The 14591-nt window shown below is 48.4% G+C and overlaps 1 protein-coding gene across 2 annotated transcripts in view; it reads right to left on the bottom strand.

The window, feature by feature from the left end:
- Window positions 1-1403: 1403 nt before the first annotated feature.
- The window catches only part of SNX30 (sorting nexin family member 30), a 90518-nt gene continuing 77330 nt past the window's right edge, over window positions 1404-14591 (bottom strand). For both annotated transcript variants that reach the window (XM_010988554.3, XM_031450216.2), the window contains 2 exons: window positions 9382-9534; window positions 1404-5976 (listed from right to left, as the gene is read on the bottom strand). In XM_010988554.3, the coding sequence (XP_010986856.1) occupies window positions 5917-5976; window positions 9382-9534 (213 nt within the window). In that variant the 3' untranslated portion in view covers window positions 1404-5916. The remainder of the gene's footprint in view (window positions 5977-9381; window positions 9535-14591) is intronic.

Raw genomic sequence — 14591 nt, 5'->3', positions numbered from 1 at the left:
TGAAAGAAAGTGGACAAAAACCTCATGCCAGCATCAAAAATGCAACAAAAACTTATTTTCTTTTTATAATCTCTGGGTTCCATTAACAAAGAAAAAAAAAAGACATTCTTTTTAAAGTTTGGTAGCTTCATGGAACAAAGATGTTGATCTGTAAAGAAATCACTTTCTCATCTACGCACATTCTCGAGCACTTTTTTTTTTTCTTCACAGCTTTTGATTTGGCTTAATGGCAGCATGGAGAGAAGAGAACACATTTACACAGAGGACTTTATCACTCTCTCGGGTTTTTTTTCCTTTTAAAATTTTAAATGTCAAAGAATGATTTCTAAAAATAACGCAGTCCATAAGCTGGACATGACCTAAACAAAAGGTTTGTTTTTTTTGTTTTCAACAGTTAAAATACAAGTTAGAAAGTTTGCTGGCAGTTTATTTCACGGGAATACATCAGATGTACATCATGTCTCAACGCGCTCCCCATGCACGGACATCGAGGGAGCAGGCACACAAGTGCAGGTGCTACTGGGCAGGACCAAAACCTCAGGGGTGTCCGGGCGAACGGTGCTGACTGCTAAGAGCTGCTGGTTTGGTATTGGATGAGGGCCCAGCTGACACAGGCCTCGTTTTATGCCACTGATTCACGTTGTTTGCAATGTATTTTCCCCTCCCCGCTTCCCCACTAGGGAGAAAGCGATCTCCTTTTCCTCCTCCAGTATCATTTGTGACTGGAGGGATGGTATGAGACTCTGAGCCAGCCTATCAAACAGGGATGCTGGCAGGTGTCACCTGCTCGGACCTGGCCTCCATGGAGCCCAGAATCACCTGATGAGAGAGCGGCGCTGCTGGGGGAGATATGTGCATAACACCCAGTCACTGGTTTTAATAGGAAAAGCTCTATTAAAATGGACTAAATTAGGTGGGTCAACACCATATGTTTTATGTTTTTGGCATTTCAACCTGTGGAGAATTTCTATCCAAAATACGCTGCTCTGAGGCCCCCACAGTACCTTTCAAAAAGCTGTTCTCCAGAATCGGGGTAAACTTTTAATATTGTCATGATCTACAGTTCTTTGTACCTTTGTGATTTGTCAATACTGATACCATAATAGCCTCTACAATCAAAAATGTGCCAGAGACACGAATCTTTCATACTTTAAAACAAAAACAAACAATAAAAAGGTTCTGTGGTCCCTGTGTTTCCTTACATTATCAAAAATATCATTTGGCAATAGCAAGACTTAGCTTTCTCCTCCCAAAAGGCGGCCCTAATTATGAACCTCACTTTCTTGCTTGTTTCTTTAAGAAGAGTGAAGACTGGCTATGTTAGGCCCTCAAGTATTTAAGCTGAACAACTGATTACATTTCTAAAAACTCTTTCTATCCAGAATCTAAAAAACACTAGTTGAAGAATAAGGCATATTAGTAGGTGTTGACAAGTTCTCAAAAAGTAGTTAGGTTTTTTTTTTTTTTAACAGTCTGTGGCATTTCTAAAAGTCCAGATTTGTTGAGTTTCAAGTGCTAGGTACACAGAATGATTATAAATGAGACAAATAGCTTATCGGTTTGTTAAAGTTATTTTTTCAAAGCACTTATTTACAGGCTATCTGTAGTAGTAAAAACTACCTGGATAACTTTTTTTTTTTGCCACACAGAAAGGGTTAGACACTCATACCCAGAGAGTATTTCAAACATGTATGATTAAGAAAGAACAGTCACGGCCCACCTAACACCCCCACCCTTTCCCCATGCAGACAGCCCTGCACACACACTCTGATCGGTGCAACTATGAGGAGACCAGATACCCTTAACACAGAAAGCTAACCACCTATTGGGTGGGTTGATGAAAAATCAGCTTTCCGGTTTATTCACTGAATTAAAAAAAAACCACGAGGGAGAGGTGAACAACTCCAACACACGCAGCCCAAGCTGTAGGTCTGCCCCGAGGGCTGACATCTCCCTCAAGTTTACTTGCCTTCTGAACAGAGAAAACACAGGAAGTGAGTGTCCAAGCTGGCGCCACCTAGAGGACTTTTGAAAGTGAGAAGGGGGACCCAAACACCCAACATAATTCTGTAGATAGGGATGGCCAAGGCAGTGTGACTCCAGCCTTATGAGATTATCCAGTTTCCACAGACCTTGAATGTTGGCGTCTGGGAAGGCAGAGTCCAAGATCCACGTGCCCTGCCCTGACCACAGGTAGACCTGTGTTGGCCTCACCTGTTTGGGTCTTAGGATGAGTCAGAACTGGGCTCTACTCTGGCTGCCCAAAACAGCCTTTTCTACTCAGAAGAGAGGCTGCTCTGGACTCCCCTCTCCCTCCTCTTGCCAGCTCAGGACAGAGTGCAGAGAATGACCATTGTGCAGTCCAGTGAATGGCGTCCAGACAAAGCCAGGTGCCCATGATGTCAATGCTATTGATGACAGGGCCACGTCACACAAACTCTGGGTGTTTCTTGGGCTGATACTGTCCCGAGAGCGAAGGTCCACGTGCAGACCACCACACAGCATCGTGCCCTTCTCTCAACAGAACTTCCTGTCGTCCCATCACAAAAGGTAGCCTCACAAGAAATGAGCAGCAGGTATGCGTTTGATTCCCTCGTGTGGACGGCCACTGAGAAAACACATTCAACAACACTGTAGAACACACTCCGGGTGTGGCTGAAATTTGGCGTGAAGACAAACTTAGCGTACATTCACCACGATCCCCAGAGTTGTGCTGGTTTTTGTTATTTCAGCTAAAGAAAGGGTTGTGGTGGGTTCCATGAGCAGCACAGTGAAATACGAGCCAATCACATCCATAATCGCACTTATCTGAGGTCACCAGGAATCATCAAATCTTAATGAAGGATAAAACCCAATCCCGAACCTGGCTGTGTAATCCGTTCTCTCCTCCAGCAGGAGCAGCAGTTCCTTGCTTTGAGCAGAGTGGCCTGGAGTCTTCCCTGTAGATCCAGCATGTGATAAGGACAAACACTGTCCGTATCTGCTACAAATCACGACTGCTCTCTTCGACAATCACCTGAATCTCTAAAATCTGCTTTGTTTCTAGGAATTCTCTCTTCCACCTTAGCCTGGATTTTTAACCCAGGTGAGTGGATACTTTTGCATCCCTGGCCCTAGGGACAGTTGACAGGGATGACTTTCCACTCCACTGCCATGTGCTCAAGCCTGAAAACCTGTCCACGTGCAAGGCAGCGCATCCTCAAGCCAAAATCTCCTGGAAAATAAATACAAGAGGGGGGTTGGTGATCTCAGCACCACGACTTTGTGGAGCCAAGGAGGATAGGGCGACGAAGCCTCCACGAGGCTGTCTTTGGCACAGAAATCTCCAGGTTACACGTCTCAAAAGGAATAGCCTTCATGCTGATGGAGGTGAGGAGGGGAATGCTTGGGGCCCGAGGGAGCTGTGGGAGTAGGAAGGGCGGGAGGGCCTCCTCCACTGCCTCCTACCCCTTGCCTTCTGGGCCAGCCTCCTCACCTCATCAGATGCCCGGCCGAAGTGAGGGACAAGGATCCCTTTCCTGGAAAGACCATTTCTCTAAGAAAGGCTGCAACATACCCTGGTTTCCCAAGCTCTGCTATCAATGGCATGCTGGAGGTTGGCCTGCCTTATTCCAGCTCTCTCTGGGGTCTTAAAGCAAAGGGACATCACGTGGGGACCAAACAAATAAAGACAAAAGCCCAAGATGCCAGAATCCCTTCAAAACCAGTCTTCTGCCTCCAATAATGTAAGGGAATGACTGTGTACCCTGCTCTCTTCCCCAAATGTCCCAATGAGGAACCTGATGGGTTTTGTTTTTTTTTTTCTTTTGAGGGGCTGCCTTCTTGTGCAACTAACCCTTCCACAGGCATGTCCCTGCGCTTTGGCAACTGCAGCGGACTAGAGCCTAGTCTTCCTGTAACTTCTTCCACAGGTCTTTCCAAGCATTCGTTACACTGGACAATATTTTTAAAGCATACATTCCACCAGGCAAGACCTCACACTCCCAAAGATGAGCATTTGGCTCTGGGTCAGTTTACTGTCTTCTGCCAAATATCAATAGAAGGTCCTTAACTTACTATTAGGTACATGCCCTGATTCTACCACATGTCAGGTTGGACCTGGCCATCCACACCCACGCCAACGTGATGGCTTAGAGGTAGAATGAAACACTGAATCACCGCTCGGGGTCGATGGACTGTTCTGACCCTTCTGCTTCAATGAATCATTTCTAATTGTACCAAACAAAAACTTCACATCAAAGGATTTTAGAATGGCATGAATGGGGTCTAACAGCGCATGTAAGTACCAATTGATATAAAAATTATCATTTAAAACCACGACTTTTTCAAACATGATAAGAACAGAACCAAACTGTTCTGTGTTGTCCAACTGCTGCCCCGCCAGCATCACGGCTGTGGCTGACCCGGGACCAACTCTGCAGCTAGATGCGGAATGAAGTGATTTCAGCAGGCTGCACGGTGACCAGTAAGTGCAGGTTAACTTGCACGTGCAGCGGTGTCTCAGCACAGGGTTTCATTAAAATAATACCACTACTCCTGCTGCTTGAGGCTCAGATTTATAATTTGACACAGATGAGCCACAGATGAAAGAACACAAACATGACGCAGGTAGCTTCACTTCAAGAGGGGAAAAAAAAAAACGAGTTGGAAGAGAGATCCTTTTTGTCTGTTTTGTGCTGACACACTTGAAAAGTAAACCTGGTGATAGTTTGAAATGAAGACTCTCGTTGCAGCCAGCAGTCCCCAGGAACTGAGCTGCAAATTGAGGAGGTTTGAGCTCAACTAGAAGCAAAGAGTTCAATCATACACATCATCTTTGAGGCCCATCCGGATACAGACTTTTCTTCCTGACCAGGAAATACTAAGGTTAAAGCACTTCATGCAGAGCACCCACACTGAGTGTAACAAATCCTGACTGTATCATAACAACCCGCCAGCCTCTTGCTGAAAGTTTGCCCAAACATTCAGGGGACACAGCAGGAAACATTAAACTAGGAATTTTCAGTGAGGTAAAGGCAAACTGCACAAAGCAGACATGGGAGGCGGGGCTTGGGACATGCCCGCTGGGCTCAACCACCGGGGAGCGGCTCCAACTTCAAGACGACGGATATTCCCTAACGGGCCTAATCTCTACCCTGATGACATGTAACGAGCAAAAGAAGAACACTGAAGAACGTCACAGAGAAAAATGCACCTTTTCTTCATTTTACACAAAACAGTTTTCAATCTGCATTTTAGTGTCAAACAAGTTCGGGGAGCACTGCCCCCTCAGTCTCCCAAGGCATCGCACAAGGACAGGGATGCAGGCTCGCTCGCTCTGGTGCAGATGCATCGAGACACTGATCTCAGTGGTCCTGCATGAACCGGAAACCATAACCCAGGTGTCACTCATCACAGGCAGGCAGCAGGCCAGTTCATTAAGGACTTGCCGCTGAGGTGCCGACACCTCCCTTGTAGGATGACAAGCCAGGCCCACGGAGGTCAATTCTGGGTCGACTGTGTATCCACAGAAAGCCAGGGCTGCCTTCCATTCATGCCTTCCTCGCGCCCTTGCAAAGCAGGACCCGGGTTCTCTTCCCCAAACAGGGCACTGTAACGAGATGTCAGACTGTCCGCCGAGGGCTGTCTGGTCCCGCAGTTTCAAATCTTCGCAGGGTCCCCCTGAACAGGCCCCTTCACAACGTGGAGGTATGCTTCTTCCGCTGAGAGATGAGTACGCCTGACAGACGCCACCAAGGAATAAATACGAACTGAAAACAACGGTCGGACGGAGGCAAGGGGAAGGGACAGAAGTACATGGAGGAGAGATGGTTCTGCGGTGGTCCTCTCGGTGCCGCCTCCCTGGCACCGCAGGGACATCCCGGGGTGGGTGCCAGGCCCCGCGCAGGTGGAAGAGTCTCTGTCCCAGGAAGCAACTTACTTGGCCTCTTGCCTCTCCTGCAGCAGCGGGATAATCGACTCCCACGCCATGAGGCACTGCAACGACAACACACACACAGAGCGTCAGCGCGGAGAGCCAGACTGGGGTGGGTGGGGTCAGCGTCTTCTTCGAGCTCTGATCTACCCTCACATGGCCAGTCCCGCCAGCTCACCTTTGTCTAACGATGCCGACATGTGTTACCCAGAACTGGCAGAAAGAGGGGGAGGTAACAGGTGTTTGTTTTAAATATATCACCGCCCCCCCCCCACCTCTCTATGAAAGACAGCAGCCTCTCTACGAGGCCTAAATGCACTGTCCATAAAGCTCATGCCAGTGAGTGGGAGTGGATTCACTCGAAGAAATTTCCTCCCTTCAAAAAGCAGAAGAGAAGGCAGGCTGCAAACCCGGGGTGAGGCCCTAGGTTCCCAGCCAGGATGGAGGCTGCTCCAGGTGTGGGCGGTGCTCGCATGAGGATAGAAACCATCTTGGAACGAGCCAGCCACCTGACTCAGAGCTCGGCTTCACCCACCTCACATCTGCTCATCCGGGCCACTCCCGGCTCACCCAGAAGGGAAAATGGAGGGGAGGGAACTCTGCATTTACTGAGTTTTATCATGTCCAAACACTGCTATGAATTTTACATTCACTATCACTAGTCCTCAGAACAACCCTAGGAAGTAAAATTATTATTATTACACAAACACATATTTCATAGGTGGGGAAAATGAGAACGCAGAGAGGTTAAAAAACTTGCCCAAGACACACAGCTCCTAAGTGGCAGAGCTCAAGATTCCAGAACGGATGTCCTTTCCACTACACCCATCCCTTTCATTCCAGACCCTTCAGCAGGGCCAAGAACGCGGAGACTGGCACTCTCCTCTGAGAGCACATAGCTTAGCAGAAAGGACCCTCCCTTCGAGCAGCCTCTTGCATAAAGGGGACAGAGGAATTACACAAGGCCTTTCCGAGAAGCAGTCCCAGGGTGAAGCAGGACTTTGTGCCAAGTCATCTGGGGAGAAAATCTGAGGAGGTGGGAGGAGCGGCATCCTTAGGTGAAGCTGGGCAGGGGCCAGCGGGGAGTGGTGACACAGCTCCCTGCTTCCTTCCTTGGTGACTCTGAGGCTGGAGAAGAAGGTGGACAACCTGCCCTACAGAAGGAGCCTTGGGGAGCCTGGAGGAGCTTGCTTGCAGCGAGAGACCCAGCATGGGGTCTGCGGCATCCTGGGTTCTGCCCTCTCCCTCGGCCACCATCTCTGATGTGGAAAGTCCTTCCACGTCAGTGATGGAGCCAAGATCACATCAGCTTTCTTTTCAGCCTTTAAGCGCTCAAGATTTTTCTCACCTCAGGGCCTTACATGTGTTGCTCCCTTTGTCCAGAATACTCGTTCTTTATCTCCGAGACGCAGGTTAACTGCTGTCTTCTCAGTTTGGTCTTTCCTGCCCTGCCCCCCGCCGCCCACCTGCCCCCTTCTGTCCTGACCTGAATGATGCCCCCCCCCAACCCCGGTATTTTCTCCCAGTTTCCTGTTCTTCTCCTGTGGAGCACATCTCTCCCTGAAGATGTGGGATTCTTGGATTACTGAGTACCCTCCACCAGACAGAGGGCTCCTTCATGGCAGGATTCCTGCTGCTTTGTTTATCCGTGTGTACCTGATCCCCTGCATACAGATAGTTCACAAAAAGCACTCGTTGCATGAATGCAGGAGCCAAGGCCAGGCCCCAGGACAGGGACCCTGTTTGTGGTGCAGTGGGAAGACACAGATAAAGACCCTGAGTGTGAGTCCCGGGACCCGGGCCTTGGGGACATTGGAATTAATCACCAAGAGGAGGAGTGAGCATCCAGCTTAGTCAGCTCCTGTGTCGTGGGAAGGCCATCAGACAGCGGAGGGAGACAGAGGGCACCGGGGAAGTACTGTTCACTGAGCACCTACCACGTGCCAGGTGTGGTCGAAGTTCTCAGGTGTGCCTTATTTCACCGTTTCTTCACCACCATTCAGTGGGGAAGGATCACTCCCATTTTACAGATGAAGAAACAAAGGCAAGAGAGGCACCGCCTAAGGGCTCGGTGAGGAGGGGAAGGAGGCCTTGACTTCACACGGAATGACCTTCCCAGCTTTGGGCAGTCAGGACACATGGCCTCTGCCCTCTTCACCGACAGTGTGTGGGGAGTGGGACTTTTCAGACATGTGGACTCGGCAGAGCCAAGTCCAATCCTAGTTCACTCACAAGCTTGTGACCTTGAGCAGAGGTTTTAAAACCTTGCTAAGCTTCCGTTTCTTCAGCTTTAAATTGAGATCCCCTAAAACCCACCTCACAGCGAGGTGAGGGTTAGATTTAATGAGATGACATACGCAAAGCATCCAGCCCAGTGCCAAGCCCCCCACACAGGTGGGGCTCCACGAGAAAGGTACCGAGAGAAGGAGTTTGCCGCCGCCCCCTCCCCACTGGAACAGTCCTCCCTAAGACCTGGCGGGTAAGGGCTATTCCATGACACTTCCTTAATCCTCCTCCAAATTAAGATGCAGACACGCTGCCTCGGAGCAGCAACCAGAACCATCAAAGCTCTAGAAAAAGATGGATTCTTCTAGTTTGGGATAAGGACACGTTTCTAGGATTGTGGTGGGAAAAGCTGAGTGAATCCTTGTTCAGCTTGATTTCAAGTCTACAGGTTACTTGTTGAATTGAGAATGGGCCATTCTTCTTCTGTAATTTTAAGTTTTTAGGGAACATTAGGCTTCACTAGCAGAAATGATCTAGAGCTGGATGTGCTAGGAGAAAACCCTGACTGAGGAGAATACTTGACTGTTGCTTGATGGCAGCCGTGTGTGTGTGTGTGTGTGTGTGTGTGTGTGTGTGTGTGTGTGTGTGTGTGTGTGTGTGTGTGTGTGTGTGTGTGTGTGTGTGTGTTGGGGGTGCTTAACCTGAAGTCCACAGATCAAGGGGATTTTTAATCGTTTTCCTTTGTAATCCTACATAACTTTGCTTCAGGTATTTAAAAACAGTATTTCAAAGTCTATTTTAAAAAACAAACAGTATTTGGATAAGGGGTCTCCAGCCGTCACCAGATGACCAATGAGACCCATGACACAATGAAAGTGAAAACCCGCTGTGTACAGAACCACAGAACAGCTTAAAGGAACCCCGGAGCCTCCGTCAGCGGGGCATCCCTGAGCCTCAGGCCTGACTGACTCTGGGAAGCAGCCACTGGAAGGACTAAAGGGCTGGGGAGATAAGGCGCTGCTTCCATCAGCAGGGTGTGCATGGGAGGCCCCTGAGGGCACCAAACCCAGCATCACAGTGGGGCGAGGCCATGCAGGGGTTACCGAGACTGCAAGAAAGGGAGGAGACGGCCTCAGCAGGGTCCCTGCTTCTGGACCTCAGGTAGGCCCTGATGAAAGGCCCCGGCTGTCAGGAGTGCTTCCTGGAGGAGAGGACTGCCGTCTTGGCAGCACGCTCGTTACCTTCTCGTAATAGTGGATGTTCTTGTCGGCCATTCCCATGAGCAGCTGCCGGAAGTCCTGCCTCTTGTTGTTCTGCCACCTCTCCATGTCGGCTTTCAGGTCAGCGTTGAAACACTCCATCCGATCCTGACACTTCTCAACATCTGCTGGTACCTGGAAGGGGGGTGCATATGTACATGGGTGCTTTGTATGCGTAGCCGGTCCCTCGCGCTCACACATCTGTGAGAGGCCAGAGTACGGCCTTAAAAAATGCCATGAACACACTCCCTCCTCTGTAAGTATTTATCTGCAGGCAGAGCCTCATGTTTCCAGGTCTAAGAAGGAATTCTGAAAAGTGCTATCCTGACCCAAATCTTCAAACCCAGACAAGCCAAACAGTGACTTGCGGGGGAAACATCCACCTGTTTACAAACAGGAAGAATAAATACTGTGATTCACAGTCATATGTCTTTGGTTCCTGGTGGGATTCACCCACCCGTAAGTGAAAACGTGTAAGGATTTTACAAGTACACAGCAGTATTTAGTATTACCCTTCTATGTTTCTTTGTCCCATACTGAAACTGGACAAGAGGATTTTCCGTTTGACATGAACTGTTCCATTACCTATGATGTTTGATAATGCCTACCCTCAATCAGAGAATTCTCTGCAATTAGAAAATTATTGGCCCACTTTACAAATAAACTGGAGACTTGTCCACGCACCCCCAGATAGCAGAGAATCAAAAATAAAGAATTAAAATTGCATAATTCTGGGGAAGTAGGGGTAAATTTGCTTATGCATGTCAAAAAAAAAAAAAAAACCCGTGAAATACAAAGAAAAATACAGCAGGCTATTTCTAGTTTTTCTTAAGGAAGTTTAGAAGACTTTCTCAAAATGGAACTAAGTCCTCTGAATTTCACAGCTCTCACTTTGCTTCTGTGAGTTCCATCCATCCTACACAGCTAGAGAGAGAATATCCAGTATCTTAAGAAGGTAATTGATCACCTGGTACCCAAAGCACAAAGCTGGCTTCTCTCCTAACTCAAGAGCCCACCAGACTTTGATGGTGGCCAGGGGGTCAGCATGCCCAAAGTTGGGTCACACACTCACCTGCCAAATGCTTCCCCAAAACAAGTGAGGCCTTGTACAATCCATGTGCTGGGGCCTCTGATCCCAAATGTTTCCAAGCTGTGGGTCACCATCAGGGTCAGTCTCTACTAAGGAGGGAAATTTTATACCCAGACCTTATGGTTAAGGAGCTGACCCAGAAAACACCTCAGGCAAGGCCAGGCTTGGGGGGGCCGACCCCTTCAGGGCTTCCAAGGTGCTGGGGCACCTGGCTATCCGCCACCTGGACCCTGCCGACATGGCTGCAGGAGAGCAGGGAGTGGGGCTGCCTAGGTGAGGGGTGCGGGGGTTCAGATGTGCCTGGCGTGGGAACTAAACCAGGGAGAGAGAAGGGTGAGTTAGAGAGGAAGGTACAGGGAGGCACCCTGGGCAACTTAAAAGGAAGGAACTTCTAAGAGGTGGGGAAAAGCATTCTCCAAAGCACTTAAGCCTCTGGATGAAATTTTAAAAAGGACTTGACTTTTTCTCCTGATGCCAGGACTGAGGCCACTTTTGCCTTTCCCTGCTGGTTCATCTCGGGGGAAACTGAAGTAAAAACAAGAGTGCCCCGGCTTGGCCTCTCCGGAACCGGTCCCTGACAAATGTCCAGGGAACCAGCCTCGACAGGCACCCAGCGAGCCGGTCTCTGGGCCGGCCTCCCCTCCCTCCCTGCAGGCACTGTCCGTTTCCCTTAACCCTCTCCTGGCCACCGCTCATTTTGGTATCTGGGTAAAAGTGCCCCAGAACAACTTCCTGTTTGCGAAACCAAACTCCCGTGGCAGGGAGGGAGAGCAGAGCTCTGAGAGGAAAGCCCCATGGGACGCGGAGTGAAGGGTGGGGCTGGCCCTCTCATTCCAAGCAGTGCTCACGTAGGGAAGATTCTTGCGTCCGTTCTGGGGATGGAAACTCTGGTTGACCCCCAGAATTTAAGAGTCAAAACCACAGCTCTGGATTTTATGACTCCCTGAGCCTCGATGTGGGGAAATAACTTTTAATTTATTGTTTTCCCATCACACTCCACGCTGGGCACAGTGGGTACAGAGGAGCTCAGGTCTCAGTGGGCAAGTCTGGTCTCAAGTCACCCCGAGTCTAGTTGGGCTGGACATTAAGGGGAGAGGTTCCCAGTGGTCTCCTTTGACTCGGAGCCATGATAAGCATGCTGTGAAGGGGAGCTGGAGAGTGAGGACAACCTGGATGAGGGGGCAGGCTGCCTTGAAGAAGCCCCACTGAGGGGGATTTTAAAAGGGGACAGAAGTGGGATGAATGACTCCAGAGCAGCAGTACATGCAAGTGACAGAGCTGAAACAAGGCCTGGACCTGCCTCAGGGACAGCTCATAGGGCACAGAGCCCCCGGAGGCAGAGAGGGAACGAGAGGCAAGATGGCGGAGAGGGAGCGGCGAGAAGGCGAGACACCCGGGGCTCTCCCTGAGGGCCAGGGGTGCTGAGGCCCACTTCACTCATGCACCCTTTTTGGAAAACAGAAAAGCCTTGTGCTTCCTCTCATTACAGAGACAGTTCTTCCAGAGTTTGAAGGCCACACCTGCCCCTTACTAGATGGGTGATGTTGGGCCTCTCTGTGCCTCAGCTTCTCTTTCTGGATCACACTGTCCACCTCACAAGGCAGTAATGAGGTTAAGATGAGACAGGAAGCATAAGACACTTGGTGCCGGGCACGCACTGAGCGCTCGACAAGTATCTGTTAGTTCTGATCAGTATCAACGTCAGCTGTTCACAAAGGGCCATCTGACATTTGCAGGGTCCCTCAAGTCAAGAAGATTTTACTGAACTTTATTCCATGTCAGATAAAAAGAGGTTTCTTTTTCCATCTTCCAAATATTATGTTACTGAGTATGTCCTTTCAAACTTCACACCACCCTTTACCCGTGCTACCTCACCCCAAGATTCCACCAGAGATCAGAGATGGGTCAACACCAACTATACTGGCCTGGGATCAGCGCCACCGCACCGGAGGCAGGGCGGTGGCTGTGATACCAGAGGGGAGAGGACAGATCAGGCCAACTCGGGAGAGGCAGTGCTGACAGATCTGGCAGCCAGCCACACGTGAGGAATAAGACACAGGAAGTCAGAGAGGAGCCTGGAGTTCCTAGTTCAGGTGAGTAGGGTAGCAAAAGGCCATTGCAGGGCTCAGGGTAAACAGGTCCACCAACCAGACAGAGGAGGTAGCTGCAGACACGCAAAGGCTGAGAACCCCCTCCACAAGAGGGGGCTGAGACAGCTCAACAACAACAAAACACACAACCTGATTTTAAAATGAGTAAAGTTCTTGAATAGACATTTCACCAAAGAAGTTACACAAATGGCGACCAAGCACATGAGAAGAGGCTCCACATCACTGGTCCTCAGGGAAATGCAAGTCAAAACCACAATAAGCTGCCACCCCACATCCATTAGGACAGCTACTATTAAAAAAAACAACAACAGAAAATAACAAATATTGGCAAAGATGTAGAATACTGGAACCCTTGCACATGTGGAAAAAGTACGGCAGTTCATCAAAAAATTAAAAATAGAATCACCGTATGATCTACAATTCCCCTTCTGGGTATATACCCAAAAGACTGAAAGCAGAGTCTCAGACATCTGTTGTTCACTGCCGCATTATTCACAACAGACAAATGATGGAAGCAACTCAAGTGTCCGTCCACAGACAAGTGGATAAACAAAATGTGATATACACATACAATGGAATATCATTCAGCCTCAAAGAGGAAGAAAATTCTGACACATGCTACGACATGGATGAACCCCGAGGACATTATACTAAGCGAAATAAGCCAGTCACACAAAAACAAATGCTATGTGATTATACTTATAAGAGGAACAAGTTCATAGAAACAGAAAGTGGAATGCTGGTTGCCAGGGGCCAGGGGGAGGGGTTGTGGAGCCTTGACTGTTTAATGGGTATGGAGTTTCAGTTCTGCAAAATGAGTAGAGCTTTAGATACTGGTTACACAATAATGTGAATTCACTTAACACTACTGAACTGCACAGCTAAAAATGGCCAAATGGTAAGTTTCATGTGTATTTTGCCACGATTAAAAACAATTTTTAAATACATGGGGGGATAAAAAAAATTATTCAGTCATCAAAAAGAATAAAATAATGCCATTTGCAGCAACATGGATGGACCTGGAGATGGTCATTCTAAGTCAAGCCAGAAAAAGGAAGAAAAATGCCTTATGATATCGCTTAGATGTGGAATCTTCAAAAAAAAAAAAAAAAAGGACACAAATGAACTTTTCTACAAAACAGAAACAGACTCATGGACATAGAGAACAAACTTATGGTGACCAGGGGTTAAAGTGGGTGGGAAGGGCTAACTTGGGAATTTGAAAATCGCACCTCTTGGGGAGGGATGCAAGTGTTAGCTATCTTGACTGCGGTAGTGGTTTCATGGGTGTATACATCTATCAGAATGAAATATGTGCAGTTTACTGTACAGGAACCATAGCAGTAAAGGCGTTAAAAGAAGAAAATAAAAAAAAATTAAATATATGGGGGGAATAAAAGAGGAGGCTCAAGAGGGGAGGGTCAAAGGGTAGAACTCATGGAAAAGTCTACATTTATAGGGTTAATAAAAGAATCAGCAAAAGTTACTAAAAAAAATACAGGCACAGAAGCAGGAAGTGAGTCAGAGAGAGCAGAGCCAGAGAAGCTCAAGGATGGAGCAGGTTAGGGGAGGAGGAGGGAGGGGACGGAAGGCTTAAAACGAAGAGAGTAAGACGAATTGCGTGGGCTGTGGGAAGTGCCCAGCTACCAAGTTTGCCCAGCTTTAAGGAGGGGAGGGCTGCTGGCACCAGACACTCAGGCTTGTGTTCTTCTTGGTTTTTGTTTCTTTTTGGATGGTGTCTTTGTGATAATCAACTCACTGACTAGCAACACCCAGCATTCCTTCTTATCTCAATGTTCTAATTTTTTGACTGAGATCTTGTTCAGAGTTATACTGCCTTGTGTCTGGAGGGGGTTGAGATGAGAATTTCCAACGCTAACAGTTGGGGGTTTCTTATCACAAGACATTAAGAAGTTAAAAAATCACCAGATAAGACCCCAAAAACAAAAACTTCTAGAGGACAAGATTGCATTTTTCACATCGGTTCCCCC

This window comes from Camelus dromedarius, chromosome 10 (assembly GCF_036321535.1).
Source record: "Camelus dromedarius isolate mCamDro1 chromosome 10, mCamDro1.pat, whole genome shotgun sequence".
Taxonomy (NCBI): domain Eukaryota; kingdom Metazoa; phylum Chordata; class Mammalia; order Artiodactyla; family Camelidae; genus Camelus; species Camelus dromedarius.
Note: the sequence above shows the minus strand (reverse complement) of the source record. Positions and strands in the feature narration are given on the sequence as shown.